Source organism: Oxyura jamaicensis, chromosome Z (genome assembly GCF_011077185.1).
Source record: "Oxyura jamaicensis isolate SHBP4307 breed ruddy duck chromosome Z, BPBGC_Ojam_1.0, whole genome shotgun sequence".
NCBI classification, from domain to species: domain Eukaryota; kingdom Metazoa; phylum Chordata; class Aves; order Anseriformes; family Anatidae; genus Oxyura; species Oxyura jamaicensis.
In genome coordinates this window covers 22555803-22574241 of record NC_048926.1, presented here as the reverse complement: position 1 = coordinate 22574241, position 18439 = coordinate 22555803, and the positions used below count along the sequence as shown (strand labels likewise).

The window sequence follows — 18439 nt, the reverse complement described above, 5'->3', positions numbered from 1 at the left end:
TATTTTAAGACTAAATAAATCTGCAGGTATTCAATCCATTATTTATAGAATACCCTTTGGAGATACTTTGCATTTTAAGTTAAACTGGAAAATTAATAATGTGCAAAACCTGACTTTTCCACATGTAAATTATTTTTTCGAACTATGTTAAACCAAGTATAGTTGTGATGATCATGCTGTATAGTACACATCTGTTTCTAAATCAGTTTCTAAAATGTTAACAATCGAAGGTACTAAAGATATAGGTATTCTTGTCTTTATAAAGTATGCTTTCTTTTTTGTTTTAAATATTTTTAGGGGATTGTTTTATAGTTACAAAAAAGAAGTTGAAACTTAATTGAAGCAATAGTTAAAAGGATTTAAGTCTTCATGTAACATCACCAGTCCTCTGAATTGATGCAGTGTACTATATGCCATCTGTGTTAGCATGACTTAAAAGTGTCTCAGGAAAAATAACCTATTTTTAGTACTAGGATTCAGACTTTACATATGTATATAACAAGTTATTGTAAAAGTCTGATAATATACAGTCTAAGAAATTATATAAATTTAAAATACTGTCTACAGTTAAAAATACGATCTGCCATGGTCATAGTACTTCGGAAATGCCATCATGATGATCATACAGATTTCAAGTGATAACATTGGAGCAAAGGACATAATCTTTATAAGTGGAATGCAGATGGAAAATACAGAAGAAAGACTTTTCTTCTAAGAATGGGTTTGTAGAACTGAGTAGTGGAACCAGATCAAAATACCAGGAAAAGTTAAGTTAAATATTATGTTCTACTTTTTAATTATCAAAAGTAAACAGCCAGTAATTTGAGTGTTCCTGTTTGATATAATGTCTACATTAAAATGCTGTAAATAGTTCATTGATCTCATTCTAACAAGTGTGCAACCATGAACTGAAAAAACATAATAAAAATTCCTAATTAACAATGGATCTGATTCATATATTAACTTCTATCTGGCAGTCAATCCTCTCTGTTTGAACTGCCTAGTAAAAAAGGAGGGGATACAGCAAGATGTACACTATGGGATTTAATGACCCACAAATAAATACATTCTAAAACAAAGGGAAATCTCAGAGAAAATTAGCCATTTCTTCATGCTCATCTTCTTTATTGATCCGTGATGGCAAGACATGATGAAAAACCATTGAACTTTCAAGTCAAAGCAAAAAAAAATTGTAAGTCTCCTTTGGGCTCCAATACTAGTGTTAAGATGGTGTTTGTAACATGACTTAGAACCATGACTTAGAAAATACTGATGGTCCTCCTCTGAAATTCTGTCCTAATGTCTTATAAAACTCTAGAAAAATTACCTCTTTCAACTAATCAGCTTTGATGATCATCAGTATTCATTGCTTGTTCTCCCATATTTCATCATCTAGTCCCTCTCTATGTGTATTTCAAGTGCTTGTTGCTTTTGGTAAAATTAGGTAAAAATTATAAATTAGGTCCTAATCCTGCCAAGAGTTTTGTATATTTAAGTACTTGAAGCTTTCTCACTCACTTAGGAAACTTGAAGTTAATACCTGGAGAGGTGTTTGAATGTTTAAAGCATGAGAACTCACTGCTAAGGGGACTGCAAGACCCTGACTTTCTGTGTGTGTGTTTACTGACAAGGAGTTTTGCCCTTAAAAGCAGCTCCTAGGTAGTTATACTGATATTACTGTTATTACTAGATCTAATGAAACCATCTGTTTTAGTCACTTATGAGCAAAACTGTTCCAGCAAAAACATTGCAGTTATTAGTCAGATTTCCTTATGTTCTTTAGCACATTGTGTGGCAAGTATTCAAAGTGCTGGTTTAGCATATCAGTGATTAATTGTTTGCAAATAAACAGTGATTTTTCTAATATCACATTTTCACTGTTCTTTATACTTTCCACAAATCTATGATACAGGAACAATTTAGATAATTTAATTGAAAAAATAAATACTTTTAATAAAGAACCAAGGCAATCTCGCAAGGTACTTAAAATACTTCATTTTTAAGCTACACTTTCAGATACAGGAGAGTGTTAAACTTATGACTTCCAGTAAAACAAATAGTAATGGTAGAAATTTCACCATATAATGCTGATAAATACTCTCTAAAGGCATGCATGTTTTCAAGTGTCTTGTTAGATGCAGTGTAGTCAGAAATTATGACGGTTGTTAGGAACAATACTGGTTCCTGTTCATTTATGTAGCTACTAGATATCTTCTAGGATGATGCAGCATGGATTTTTCTCCCCTTACTGTCAAGATGGCTCAGTTCTTCTCTGTGTTCCAGTTCCCCTGATAGTTCAGGAACTTACTCAACTTGTTTATTCAGGTGAGTGTAAGGAGAACATCTTTTGTTGACTCCTTACCTTATTCACCTTTGAGCATCTGCCTAATAAGAGTTGGCTGTCTCTGGGTTAACTCAGGAAGGAATTCCAGTCTTGACTTTGAATTTCTGTTTTGTGAGTTTAAATAATGCTTGGAATATGCCTGACTATAACTTACAGATTTTGTGGTTCAAAATAATGCTTTGCTTTAGAACTGGTCCCCATGTTTTTAGGACAGGGACTAAAACCTCAGACATTTTAATAGCAGTTAATGCTTTATGCATATGGTTGATATTGTTGTGGCATATTTTATGATCTGTGAAGCTGTTGGCTGCAAGCATGAATTTCAGAGATAGTGCCTAACATTTTTTTTTTTTTTTTTTTTACATTTTATGCTTTTTCACCTTCAGTGGTGTCTAAATGTTTGGAGTAGAGGCATAACGGGACAAATGCTACTTTCCTTGGAGCACATGGCTTCACTCAAATCAGTAGGACCACTCAAATCAGTAGGACCAATCTATTTGTATTTCACACTGGAGTTTAAGACATCAGGTTATATATTCTAGCTGATGACATGCAGCCCTCTTCTTTTTCATGGTCTTACGTTTGCAATTAAATTCTCCAGTTAGTGTCCCAACTAAAGTAACTTAAAATTCAGGTACCAGTTTTTATTCACATTTTGTTTTGTGCATTTTGAAGGGCAGATAAGTTCAAGCTATGAACTTAATGCTTATAAGCAGGAAGAATGAAGATCCATTCTCAAAATTAAGAGTCCTCCTTCTGGCTTCAAGTGATCCCCTTGATTTATTTTTAATGAGTTACGGAGACTGTTCATAAAGCTAATGACCATTAATAGAAAGTTGCTTGGAAAGTATCTACCACAGAAATACAGGACATACAGTTGCTATACCTTCACTGCTTTGTAGTTTCCTACATGCCAATTCAGAGACAGAATAGTGTAACTGTATTAGTAATGAGCAAAACAAAACAGCTAACTTGCCTCTCTGGTCAGCTGACTTTTAAATGCAGGAAAGTAAACAAATTTCTATACAGAGCAGTTCTGCAGTATTTCTTCTAGCCTAAATTACAGTTGTCCCTTGTAAATTTTAATGTTAGTGAATTAAATTGTCACTGTTTTCATGAAACACTGATATGATTTACTCCACTTAAATAAAAAGAGGTACTTAGCTTGACTTAGAGCTCTTGTAGGTAGGTGAAAACAGATTTGAAAGCTCTTTTTTTTTTTTTTTTTTTTTTTTTTTTTTTTTTTTTTCCAGAAAGAAAAAGCAGAGAAGCCACTGGTGTATCTTTACACTAGACTGCTAGGTCCCTTCTCTTTCCTCATTCATTGATGCTATGACAAGTATTGTGCATTCAATTCAATTTGTACATAATACTAACTCACTGAAAAGTGCTCTTTTTTCCCCATTGGCTTCATGCTTCATACCATGGCTAAGATGGCTAAGTCACTTTATACAATGTGTTTGTAAGCAATGCATAAATAGTTCAGTCATACTGATTTACATCACAAATTCCTGTTTTGTGTGGCCTAGATGAGTGGATGGTGAGGTGGATTGGCAATTGGCTGGACAACAGAGTTCAGAGTTCAGAGGGATACGCTTAGTGGTGCAGGGTCTAGTTGGAGGCCTGTAGCTAGCAGTGTCCCCCAGGGGTCAGTACTAGGTCCAGTGTTGTTCAACTTATTCATCAACAGCCTTGACGATGGAATGGAGTGCACCCTCAGCAAATTTGCTGATGACACAAAGCCGAGAGGAGTGGCTGATAGCCCAGAGGGCTGTGCTGCCATTCAGAGGGACCTGGACAGGCTGGAGGGTAGGACCAAGAGGAACCTCATGAATTTCAACAAGGGCAAGCGCAGGGTCCTGCACCTTGGGAGGAATAACCCCAAGCACCAGTACAGGCTGGGGGCTGACCTGGTGGAGAGCAGCTCTGCAGAGAGGGACCTGGACAGCAGGCTGACCATGAGCCAGCACTGTGCCCTTGTGGCCAAGAAGACCAACGGTATCCTGGGCTGCATTCGGAAGAGTGTTGCCAGCAGGTTAAGGGAGGTGATCCTCCCCCTCTACTCAGCCCTGGTGAGGCCACACCTGGAGTGCTGTGTCCAGTTCTGGGGTCCCCAGCACAAGAGGGACATGGAGCTACTGGATTGAGTCCAGAGGAGGGCTACTAATATGGTGAGGGGACTGGAGCACCTGTTGTACGAGGACAGGCTGGGAGAGCTGGGCCTGTTTAGCCTGGAAAAGAGAAGACTGAGGGGAGATCTCATCAATGTATATAAATATCTGTGGGGAGGGTGTTGAGAGGATGGAGCCAATCTGTTTTTGGTTTTGCCCAGCAACAGGACGAGAGGCAATGGGCACAAACTGAAGCACAGAAGGTTCCCACTGAATATGAGAGGGCACTTCTTTACTGTGAATGTGACAGAGCACTGGCACAGGTTGCCCAGAGAGGTTATGGAGTCTCCTTCTCTGGAGACATTCAAAACCCGCCTGAATGCCATCCTGCACAATGTGCTCTAGGTGATCCTGCTCAGACCGGGGTGGGTTGGACCAGAGGTCAGAGATCCCTTCCAACCATGATTCTGTTTAAAGATGTGTAGGTGAAGAGAGGAATTGACAATCCTGCTGTAATACTCTTGTCTTTTTTATCAACTTTTCCATTATTCTTTATTTTATAAGGTCTTGTCTGCCAAGTGCAAAACCTCTCATCACTGTTGTACAGGCCTTTTGCATTTAGCTTGATCAAAATTTTGAGCTTTCCTTATGTAAGGACTTAAAGGATCGTGCTGTAATTATTAACATGTGAAATACTTTCAGCTTTATTCTTAAAGTGAATTTTTTTCCCTCTTTTTTTTTTTTTTTTTAACATTATGATGTGTGTAGCCAATGGAAATCCCCAAAGCTTTCCTCTTTATGAATCGTAACGTGGTTTTACATCTTTTTTGTTTCTTTAAAAAGTTCCCAGAGTACTGCCACCATGATACAGTCCCTCTTTCTTCTTCCCTTTGACTGTCTTGCCTCCACACCCTCTCTCTTATTTCCCCCTCTTCTTCCCTTTTTTCTTTTTCTCTCTCTCACAAGAGACACAGACGTAGCACAGACATGCATGGATCTTATGAAAGCTGCTTAAAAAGGACAAGTGGAAGCCAGTGATCAAAGCAGGAGTAGTACTTCAGTGGATAGTAGAAGCAATAATGAGATTCCAGATTCTGTAATGTGGTGTAGATAAAGACTGAATAGTTTTCATGGGTTCGAAAGGGAAGATGCTACTTGGAGGTCACTGACTTTGTGAGGCTTCTGTAGTTTCCATAAGGTTCACATAAGCACCCAATATTTAGGAAAGTATGCTGGTTACATAATGCAAATGTATGACTTCAGTTACAGCTTTTATTTCACATTATTTCAGCATGTTGTGATTTGTAACGTGCTGCACCACTTAATGAGCATTTGGTAGGAGAGCACTAAAATGGTAACTTTTGGGTGCTTATCTGAACTAAACTTGTCTTTGAACCTTCCAAAATTCCCCCATAATTATAATCAGCCTTCTAGTTTTAAGTGTGTTGCCATCAGAATTTCAGCAGTGGGGCTGGAGATACTCTAGGCTGATGCTTTTCAGATCTGAATTGTAAATAACAATTCAAGCAACTTATTTTTATGTTCTGTTTTAGCAAATGCTCATCAAGAGGTGCAGCATATTACAGATGAAACATGCTGACGTAACATAAAATCCTGATTAGCATTTTTAAACTTCATGAAAAAAATGAAACCCCAGATTATTGTAGTTGAATATGCATTGTGAATTTGAAACCCCCAAATTATCATAGTTTAATATGCATTGTGAATGTGTTTCCCCTCTTTTTTTTTTTTTTTTAAACATTATGGGCCAAACTGCTAACTTTTGTTGGAGGCTTTCATTAGTGTTGAACATTAAGAACAGAGCAGCACAGCAAGTTGACCTTCACTCATCCTGCTGAGTTTTCGTTGTGCTGTATTGTTACTATTTATGATTATTATGATATAGGTTGCTTAGATTTTACATAATTTGAAATGCCTATATTTAACTCTGCATGACACAACAGAAAGAGGCTCCATCATTGATAACACTTAGGCAAAAGGAAGATAATTTGATTTGCTGTTTTTTTTCTCTAGATGGGTTCAGCTTTGTTTAATTTACTGCAAATACAAGCATCCGAATTCCAAACTGAAGTCATGGAGCCCTAAGATACACCGTTACAGGTTGTCATCTATCTTGTCTTGATCTTGTGAAAGGCCTCAGCTTCAGTTTATGTTTCCTGGACTTCTAAAACACTTTCCCTTGTTTCCTTTATAAATTAATAGTTATTAAATCCACACACTTGAAGGCTGACTTTGAGATCATTGATTAATTTTCAGATTATGCTTCTTTTTCTTAGCTTCAGTAAATTATTCATACAAATTTAATGTTGACAAGAGGTATGTTAACCTCATCCTATGTTCACCAACAAAGAAAATGCTACCCTATTAGTGGGTCACCTTATGTTGTTGTTGTGTGTGTGTGTGTGTGTGTGTGCGTGTGTGCATGTTAATGTGTGAGGAAAAGCAGTAGACTTTCTACTAGTGATTTTGAGCCTGACTTTTCCAGGGCAGTTTATCATATGTTTTTCAGCCTGGTTTATTAAAAACACCTGCTTAGAGATGTTACAAATAGGACAGTGGTAATAAGGAAATAATTCAAATGAATAATTATGACACTGAGGCAGTACCAGGTATAGGGTTGATACGGAGAACAGAAAGCTTTGTGCACCTTAATAAGAATCTCTCTCTTAACTTCCTGAAATCACCTGAAAATAAAGACATAGCCATAGGAATACATGGTATAATTCCATTTCATAGAATAATAGCACACATGAATTTTGCCATTTTATTTTAGCTGTCTTGTTTTCAAATGACAATGTTATTTTACATATGCAGGGTGATAGAAGATAAACTTCAAATTATCCTATTTCTTTTAAACAAAATACACTAGGGGAAATTAAATTGCCTTTTAAATAAACGTGTAATTTCTTCTAAAATAAATTATAAAGCTTCTTTTAGAAGAAATTACAGAAACACATTCTTTAATTTCTTTTTTTTTATTATAGAATATTTCTACAAATTGTTACATTGTGTTATATTAGTTTACAAGTCATCCGTATTTTGTGTAGTTTTCCATAAGTTTTCTGTTGATCTTGGGATATCGTATGTCTGTCCTTGGATAGAACTCTTTTCTGATTTGAGTAGAGGTTTTAGCTTAAGTACTAACAGTGTTTTACAGCCTGCAGTCATTTAGCATTACTTTCATTTTGTTGTCAGAGGTATACTGAGAAAAATTGGTACTAAAATTAAGGTCTGAATAAGGACAAACAGGATATGTCAGTAATAATATCTAGTTTTGATACAGTTTCTTTCATCTTATCTCCCAAAGCAATTTTGAAAGAAGGAAAATATTTTTTCTCATTTGTCATGGAGTAGGGAGATGAGCTAACTCGAAATCATTCTGTAAATAATGAATAACTAAAATAGCGGTATCCATTAGTTCACACAGTTCAGCTGATTATTTACTTGGAATTACAATGTCTGGGAGAAATTGTTAAATGCTGTCCTTTGTGAGTATGTTAGCCTGGCAATGAAATACATGTTTTAATTATTTCATCCCCTTCTGCGTTAAAATATAGATGTTGTATTTGTATAGGGATATCAAAAGTGAAATTCTGCAAGTAAAATCTGAAGCACAAACCAGAATTCTGGATTCAAATCACTCTGAAATGTAGATGTTTTCAAAATCCAGAGTGTTACAAAGATTTTACTTTTTCTTCTGTCTGTATTAGATTGGTTGATACCTTTATGTCCTAATGTACTTGAATTTTTGATTTTCCAAACATTGGTCCAATCTTTGCAAAATGAACACAGATATTAATTTAAACATTTGAATTTGATTTGATGCAAAATAAATGAAGGATCTTAACTAGGATCATTACTGTCTGACGCTTTTAATTACAGTCTGACAATGGAAGTCATACATGAAACAGACAAACAAGTAAATAAGACAAAAGTAAGTAAGGCAGTTGTTAGGAGCACCTCAAAATGTGTCTGAAAGGAACTTATTTTAGGTTTTCACTTTGAAATCCATACTGGACTGAAGTTGAGATTCTTGATTGAAGATGTGGTTTTGATGTAGTGTTGAATTTTAAAAATAACTTCATAGTTATAAAATTTATAAGAGATTTTTCAAAAGTCTTTGTGATATCTTCTGTGCTTTTCCTGTTCTATTTGATCTTTTAAACCATATTTACTTCTGAATGCATATCTTAATCTGAAAATCTTACCATCTGAGTGGCAAAAGCAAGTATTTTATTCAGAGATTTATGTAAGTAAATATTTATACTGTTTTCAGTTCTTCAATGAAAAATAAATTCTAATTTGGAAAGTAAGGTAGTTCTTACTTTGGTAGCAGGTATCCATTTACCTGTGGCAATATTTCTGCTAAAAGACTCACGAATATCAGTTCTCTTGAGTTTTCATACAGCCACCCACCAACCAGGAGTTGTTACATGATTTAATATAACTAAATAGCTTAGGCCAAACTGTCAAATGTTCAGTGGAAACTCCCCCAGATTAACAGTACTTATTCCTCATCATTTCAGACCATGCTAAGATGGTATGTTTTTTATAGATTTTTAAAAAGATGGCTTGCATCTACCAATCATGAAACTAAATACAGAGTACGTATCTGTCCTGAATGGCACCAGCTGTTTTTAAACTTGGTAAATAATCTTGTATTATTCTGTAAAAACTTCTACTGTTGAACTTACTGCAGCTACTAGGTCATAATAATATATATATCCATTTCTATATTCAGTAGAATTTAGAAAGAAGCATTTCTATTCATCATAAGTTTCATGCAAGAAACTGAATCTTAGGGAATAACATAACAGTTGCTCTAGTTGAGGTGCATAGAAAAGATACCCTAGATGTCAGATACTCATTAATTTCCTCAGATAATTAATTTGCAAGGGTGTGGGGGGTGGCTAATAACTTTAACTTGCTTATACTGTCTTTTCCTTTTTCCTCTTTGTACCAAGATTCAGTCATAGAATCTATACAATAATTATTTTGGGATATGATTTCAAGCAGACATTTAATAAAATGCAATAGTAATGCCTATCATAAGGTTAATTAAAGATTTGAGTATTTATCTGTCAAATTTTCAAAAATACTTTAAAATAGAAAGTATTTAATAGAAAGCAGGTTGTGAAGTCTTACACAGATCTCAAAGTAATACAACAAGGATTATCATGCAGGGCAGTTACTATAAAAACAAATAATTTCTAATTCCATTCTGCATGTAATCCAAGCCAAGGATAACTGAAGTGAATCGCACCTCTCATTATGAATTTCAACCCTAGATATTTTTAATAGTGAATCTCTAATGTCAACAGAATTTGACTTAATTTAAATTAGTAAATGCATAAAAACAAATGAGAAAACACTGTAGGAAAATAGATTATCTGAAAACCTCTTTAATGCTGACAATGGAGGGAATTACAATAGGCTAAATCATTTATAAAATGCCACAAGTCAAAAATGTTTAAAGGAAATACGTACATTCACATGCACTGTTTTAGCATGTTTTACAGAAGAGGATTGCAAGTAGTCTAAGCTCAGAAGCCTTTTGGTTTAACCTGAAGGAAACAAATCCTGCTGGTTCATATTTCAAAGTTAACAGTATCCTTTTACCATGAATTTTTGAGGCAGATATTGTTAATGATGGAGATACTACAGCACATCCTTTACAACAGATTACTTTTACAACAGTACTAAAATATATCAAACACTAATCAGAAAACCAGCTATGACAAAACAATGCTTCCATAGTAGGTGTAGAAAAACACATTTTTGTAGTCTACAATTTGATCCTTTCTGAATTTTTGTGGCAGAATATTCTTAAGTAGAATATGCTGACTTTCAAGTTGCTCCACAATGTTTGCAAACATCTAGACTCCAGCCCATCTCTTATAGTATGTTCAAAACAAATTTCTCTATGAGGATTGGAAGCAATTTTAGGCTGTTACTCTGATCAACTTGCTTCTGCCTTCTTTCCTAGGAAGTGTGTAGAGAGCTCTGGTGCCTCAGCAAAAGTAACCGCTGTGTTACCAACAGTATTCCAGCAGCTGAAGGTACTCTTTGCCAAACAGGGAGCATTGAGAAGGGGGTGAGTACAAATAATGTATTGTTTGAAGAAGTAATTTATTGCTTGGAGACTACAGGAAGAAAGAACTAGAAATTTAAAGTCCTTATGAGCAGCTATAAGAGTTCAAATAAAGCGAGATTAATTCAGAATACAGTAGTATCCAAAGTAAGTGCCCTACAGAATTTGTTTAATAATTATTTTATATATGTAAATTTAATAAAATATTTATGCTTGCTATAAAATTTTATATCCTGGATTGAAAAAAGCCTATTACATACACTATATTTATTTTCTGAGTGATTTCTTTAAAAAACTCTTGTTAGTTTAATCGTTACTAAATTTTGTAGCACTCTTTTCAAAAATGGTTGTTACAACTCTGGGTCTCTTGTGGAGTCTGAAAACGTATGTCATAGCTCTAGAGCCTGATTTCTGTTAATTTGTCAGATGATAAAAAAATCTATTCTTTCAGACACTAGGTGAATCATTCAAGCATATAGGAAAAAAGGAAAAAAAAGGGGGGGGGGGAGCCTTACTAAAAGGGTTTTCTAAATGCCCTTATTTCCCAGTTACCAGTCTATTCTGACTTTAACTATTATAGAATCACAGAATCACAGAACGGTTTGGGTTGGAAGGGACGTTAATGATCACCCAGTTCCAGCTCGGTGCCATGGGCAGGGACACCTCCCACCAGACCAGGTTGCCCAAAGCCCCATCCAGCCTGGCCTTTAAACACCCACAGGGATGGGGCATCCACAGCTTCTCTGGACAAGCTGTTCAAGGGCCTCACCACCATCTGAGTAAAGAATTCCTTCCTTACATCTAATCTAACTCTCCCCTCTTTTAGTTTAAAGCCATTCCCCCTTGTCCTATCACTGCACTTCTGGAAGGCCTCTTTAAGGTCTCCTGGAGCCTTCTCTTCTCCAGACTGAGCAACCCCAACTCCATCAACCCGTCTTCACAGGAGAGGTGCTCCAGCCCTTTGATCATCCTTAATATTGTTATACTTGCATAACTGTGTAGCTTTAAAGAACTTCGGTATGCATGCAGTCTGATAAACTCTCTTGTGTAACAGAAAAGTATGAAAACTTAGTGTTGCAATGGATAAGCCTAGTGCTACTGTATTTGTCTGAACATGTGAATTTTGATTTTTCATCAATAGTTTCAGACAAGGTTCTGAAAGTAAATTTTAGATTAAGAATAGTAAGAGAGTGTTTCCTAGTTGTAAAGGAAAATCTGTACAGATCTTAGAGAAGATCAAAAATATTTTAATCATTAATTTACAGGATATGCACTAGAAAAAAGTAATTTTGTATTCCTATTTCCACAATAATATGATACATTTTATGCAAGTTTTTAGAAAACGATGAGAACTTCATATATTTAAACAGTTTTCATTATCTCTTTTATCTCTGAGCATTGCTGTCATTAAGACTTACTGCTTCAAACTGGATTTTTTTTTGTAGCAGTGACTGTCATCTATTCTCTGTTCTGATTTTTGCCATGCTAGCTGGGCTGGTTCCAATAAAGATTACACTGCATTTTGAATTGCAATCTGATTTTTAAATACAATGAAAGCTATTGGGCAATTGTCACAGTTTATTAATCTTTGCTGATGGCTTCATTCAGGGCCCATGACCTAGTGCCATTCTGATGGCTTTTCCATGCTGAGTTTGGAAATATTGGTAAACCATGTTAAATAAATTAATTGAAGGGGTCATTAAAATATAGTGCTTACAGTTAGCCAATGAAAACAGAGACACCTTCACATTTTACTAAAAATATTACCTTTTATTAGAGTAATAGAAAATGCTAGGAGCTTTATTCTTAGATCAACAGTCTAGGTTTATTTTGGAACCACCACTACTTGTCAATAACAAGGAGCAATTTGCTTCAGTTTGTATTTTTCAAACCATTTAAACTACAGCAAGCAAGTTAAGATGCTTTAAGACACTGTTGCCGTGTGCTTTTGCCAGAGTCTTTAAAAAGTCTCTGCAAAAAATCTCCAGTCATCAGTATCTTCTTTTCTTGTTCGATTTTAGAGAGAAATCTGGGAATTAGTATTTTACAAAGCTAAACTGTTCATGCCTTTAAACAGCAGAGAATTCGCAACTATAAATTTCCAACTTCAAAGGTTCCTGTAAATTAATAATTTGTGATAGGAAAAAAAAAACAAACAGAAAACACAGTTCTTTCCAAATATGTAGTTCTCTTCACCACATGCTAAAGAGAAAATAATGGTTTACAGTTCTGTAACACTTTATTATTATTATTATTATTATAACATTTATATAGCAGTCATGCTTAAAGGCCACAGCCAAATTAGGCTCTATTTTGCTGGGCTCTGTCCAAATATGTAATAAATGACATTCCCTGGTCTAAAAGCCTAACAAGATCCCAGAGTACTCTATCATATTTGGAGGGTCAGTTTCTGCTTTTAGTTACACCAATGTAAATTCTCTGTAACTATTAACTGAAAGCTAATTTTGATGCAGTGTGCATTAATATCTTATTGGCAGAGTTAGGAGGGATTTCTACAATTAAAATTGCCCAACACTCTATTATGAGACCTTCTTTTAGTTGGTTATATAAACGTGCCAAACTTGAACTCTTTGGCTTGAAATTTTCCGCAGTATAAATTTTCCGCAGTAGATGTCTGTCTAAGTCTGAAGGTTTTTAGAGTGTTTTCCATAAAAGTTATTCAGCTGTTTCCTCATACAGGGAAAAATAATAGTGCGGGTTTTTATTATTATTATTATTTTGCTGCTGACAGAACTTGTGCATCTGTTCTATTTGAAGTTTTAACACGTTCATGCTTTGGTGAAGGGGTTTGTGTATTGGTTGGGTTCCAAAAGGTATGCTTTTTCCAAACCTTAGAGTTATCATTTTAATTATAGGTGAAGCTTAAAACTGATAGATTTAAAAGGACTCTAATGAGGAAATACTGCCTATCAAACAAAAAGACAACACTGATAGCATAATTTATTTTTCTTTGAATTTAAAGTAATAAAAAGTAACCTCTTCTAACATCATTGTATAAACCCATACCAAGCAAGTAAATGAAGGACAAATGTACAAAAAGTGAAAACAGTGTGCTGAAAGAACAATTTAAATACCTGGATTAAGTGGTAATCTAAATTCATGTTAGTATTGGGCATCAAGTTTCCTTGCAAAATAATTGCAGAAATACTCGTTGAAAATCCATCCTTATAGTTGAGTTGACAAGCTTAAATTTAATTAACCTTTTTTTTCTCTCTGAAAAAATAAATTTTCCTCACTATCACAAACAATACTTCCTATGTTAGTTTTTGAAAAGTATACTATTGTAAATACCTACAATTCTCTCGAATGTGCCACAGTGACATACCTTCTTTTATTGTGAATGATCTTTATAAGAAGAATCCTACATTATTTAAAGTTTAGTGCATCTTCAGTATGTATCCAAGTGCATCACCGCTGTCTTTCTGACCCAGCTAATTGAAAGTTAGTTCTTCATTGTGAGAGAAGAATTAACATTTCAGTTCTAAACCCTTAATAAAGGATTGTACTTCTAAAATAGCTATCATCTCCTCCTTTTTTTTGAATATCCTGTTTACTCAGTAGACCTTAACCTGATGGGGTTATTATAATTCACAGAGAAAAAAATATTTCTGTAGTCCCATTACAAATAACGAGATTTTGGCCATTTTGAATTAATTGGACACAGATTCTGTGCATAACTTGCCTCTGGTGAAAGATAAATATGCACTAGAAAATTAAAAAGATACACCAAAGTGGGCAGTAAGTGCTTGGATTTAACTTCAGTAGAGGAGGAAAAACAGCATTGAAAGAGTTTTTATAGGGGAAAATGGGAATGTGGAAGAAAAAAATGTTTGGTTGGCAGAGGACATTACAGAGTACAGACATTTTATACAAGTTCGGAAGAATAAAGCAGGTGAAATGCACCTACATATTATGTACAGTCATAACACCACAGAGGTTTGTTTGCATGTTCTGTTTGTACATAGATGGTATTAGTTTGGGTTTAATTGTGTTTGTCATTTACGAATCTTGATTTTGACATGTAATATTTCTACAACGCATTTATTAATCTAATTTATTAGCATACATTTTTACTCTCAGAAGCATTTTAATTTTTAGCAGTTGACTTTAGCGTTACGTAATTACTCACGTACTGCTGTGGCTTCTGTAATAGAATGCTACCAGGTGATCATTGTCTTTAATAAATGAAATAATTATCACTTAGTTTATCACTATAATGAGAGGAAAACCAGAAAATTCTAATCCTTCATACATAATTCACATAAATTCACTTTATTCTCCATCATAATTGTACCATTAGAGGTATTGCAAAAAACTACCATATGGATACAGCTATACTAGCTGAAATTAGGTGTACAATATTGCCAGAAACCTCTGAGTTGTAAGTTTAGTGCTGTAAGAAGGATAAACTATCTTTTGCTCAGAAGAGCTCCATGAAACCATGTGTTCTTGTTTTTTTTCTTAAAAAACGTGGTGGGTTGACCCCAGGTGACAGCTAAGTCCCCACCCAGTTTCTTTCTTAGTCCCCCACAGCAAGATGGAGGACAGAATCAAAAAGGCAAAATCAAAACTGAGAAAAATTCATCTGTCTAGATGGAGGCATTTTAATAAGTGGAAGGGAAAAAAATAAAAAAGGGAAAAAACGAACAACCACAAGTGATGCAAAGGCAATCAATCACTCACCACCTCCTAGCAGCAGACCAATGCCCAGCCAGTCTCTAAGCAACAACTTGCTTGGAAAGACTCCCCCCCACAGTGTGATTGCTGAGCATGATGCCAGTTTTATTGTTGAGCAAGATGTTCTGGGGTATGGGGTATCCTTTTGCCAGTTCAGGTCAGCTTTGCTGGCTCTGTCCCCTTCTAGCCTCTTGCCTACCCCCAGCCTGCTCACTGGAGGGGCAAAGTGAGAAAGAGAAAGCCTTGAGGCCATGCAGGCACTGTTCAGCTAGGAGTGGTGTGTTATCAATTCTGTTTGGTCACAGATCTAAAAAAACAGCACCACTTCGGCTGAGATGCAGAAAACTGCCCCAACCAGACCCGGTAGAAAAGGCAATGCATTTTGAGCTTGAGGTTTAAGATAATCTACTTTATACACTTGTAGGCATATGAATGCTGGGTTTTGTTTCTCCAACTAATAGAGGATGAGTTTTATAAACAGAAATGTGCTGGATAGTAACAGCAGTGCTTTAAAATAAGTTCAGGTACTGCACATACAGAGAAGAAAGAGGTCATGGGGAATAAAAATGTGGTGAGATAAGAAAAAAGGATGTTAGTAAAATGATGCTAGTGGCTTCACTTATTAATGTTGAATGGTAGCATGTGTTTTTTATGCAAAACTACTTTGTATCTAGGTGTATTTGCTGATGGTAAGCTACACATTTTTTCTTAATGTTCATTCTCTGAAGCTACAATCACAATCTTTGACGTGCTTGACAATCAAAGTACCTTTGTATTCAACATGAAATTTCTAAATAGGAACTAATATGAAATTTTAATCGACTATCACTGTGCATAATCCTTGTTTATATCAAACTTCTATTATTTTTTTTCTGGATAGTGACTGAAGGTTAAATTATCTTGTCAGTTGCTTTCATAAAAATCGAGAGAAATTCAGATCATTGTCATTGGCTGCATTTGCTCTTTTGTGGTTGTCCCAGCATTGCTGGGACCGACGCTTTAGGTGACCCTTAGGACTCAGAAGAAAACTTGTCTTTTTTTCTGGACTAGTTAATATAAACCCCTCACCCACTCTTACTGTAGTGCTTATGGGCTGTCTCACCATGTTTTCTGTGTATGTCTCAGTGAATTTTGTCAAATTCATAGGCTGATTTTGGATACAGCAGTTATCTGTTTGTTTGCTTGTTTTTCTTGAAAGGAAGGGTTAGTATTGTGTTGGTTATGGGATTTGAAGGCAGTTAAGCAACAGATAAGCACCTTTTGGAACTGAAATGTGCAAATTTAAGACACAGGAAACCTGAGGCCATGCTACATTCTGTTGCCCAACACAGTGATGGCACGAATAATTTACATAACTGTTCTAGACTTTCAGTGATACACTGGAACGTGGATCAAACTGCAAGCTCCTGGGTTACTTCCCGAATTGTTTTAAAAAAGTTGTTGATATAGGAAATGATGAATTTAATTTTACATTACCAATTTGTTTGAATTGTCTGACATTTTTTATGTCCAATGTAAGTAGCAATATCATAAAGGTTCAGGATTTCCAAGGAAAAACCTTCTTAAAAATACGATGGGGGCAATTTATCATTTTGCATAATGAAGCTACTACATGAATCCTAAGTGGAAGGCATTTTGTTTAATCTTAGAAGTGGATCATAGTGTTTGAAAATAATGTAACTTGTGGTTCCTTTAATGTGAAACATTAAGGAGGATCTATGAGGAAAAAAGAAAGTCTTCATTTTAAGCTTGCTTAAACTTCTGTTGTGTGTTAGAGACTTATAATTCAGGGCTTAGTGAAGTCGATTAACAAATCACACACACCCTCACCAATGTCTAAACATGGCTACAAAAAGTAAAATGTTAGTATTGTTATCTGTGTGGAGAATGCTAATGCCTATAATTGGACATTGCCTTACACTTACGTTTTTCTGTCCTGATAACCGACAGCCTGGAAGCTAATTTATTATTATTATTATTTGTTTTGTTTTGCTTTATTTTGTTTGTGTGTGAAATCTTTCAGTGGTGTTACCAGGGAGAGTGTGTACCTTTTGGCACTTGGCCCCAGAGCGTAGATGGAGGCTGGGGTCCGTGGTCAATATGGGGAGAATGCAGCAGGACCTGTGGTGGCGGAGTCTCCTCGTCTATAAGACACTGTGACAGTCCAGCGTAAGTAGCTAAAGTAAGCTGGAGCCAACAAAAAGACACAGTTGGAATTTATTCAAAACTGGTTTCATATGTTTTCTGTAAAAATGTTTTGCTAGTTTGCCAGGGTTTGTCTTCAAAATTGCACACAGAAACAGTTAACAGGAGAAGCTCACTAGACATACTTTAAACAGTTTTCAATTTATCTATTATATATATATGGTACAAATTGCTGGATTTATATTTATTAGTAACTAGTACAGTTTTATTTCTGAAACTTCTTTTTATGTAAAATATATTTGAGTTATTACTTAGATTTTTTTCCTTTATTCGCGTCTATAATTCTAGTCTAGGATGTAACCATTGCCAGTCATTTATTAAAAAAAAAACACAACAACATAATTTTCAAGATTTTGTGTTCAACAATTTGCATATAAGCACACATGTAGTTAGTAATATTACTGAGCATACATTTGTATTCTGTCACATTTAACACTTAATTGTGACTTCCCACTGATTCTTAAAACAATTGAGTTACTTCTCTCCCTACTACCATTCCCTATTGGTCCATCTCCTCTCTCTCAAGAGGAGTCAGCTCCTCCACTACAGCTTGGTCTATTCTATGTATCTGGTAGCCTCTGTCTGCTTACCAATGTCCTGAGCAGTGTTCCAGAGAAGATCTGTCAGGTAAGTGTTCTTCTCTCTGTCTAGTGCTTCTCAGAGGAGGAATGCTTACTTATTTCCATTGCTGTTTTCTGCTGAATGAACCACTGCTTTTTTCTGTTACTGCTTGCTTTGTTTGGGTTACCTCATCACAGCTATAGCTCTCTGTCAAAGGGTAGTTTTATGACTCCATACTTTGCTCTTGTCATGACTCATAAGCTCTACTTCCATTCCCGTTACTAGTTCTTAAGAACACTTTTTCTAGAAAACATCAAGCTTCTTTCATGAAAATCTGTTCTGTGACTTCTGTCATTCCTTTTTCATCTTCTCCTCTCTGTACACTGAAGCTTCCTGTTGCTTGTACCC

The 18439-nt window shown here is 35.4% G+C and overlaps 1 protein-coding gene across 9 annotated transcripts in view; it reads left to right on the top strand.

The window, feature by feature from the left end:
- Positions 1-18439, top strand: part of ADAMTS6 (ADAM metallopeptidase with thrombospondin type 1 motif 6) — a 155593-nt gene that overhangs the window by 83677 nt on the left and 53477 nt on the right. For all 9 annotated transcript variants that reach the window (XM_035310447.1, XM_035310452.1, XM_035310449.1 and 6 more), the window contains 2 exons: positions 10463-10570; positions 17289-17434. In XM_035310447.1, coding sequence (XP_035166338.1) covers positions 10463-10570; positions 17289-17434 — 254 coding nt within the window. The remainder of the gene's footprint in view (positions 1-10462; positions 10571-17288; positions 17435-18439) is intronic.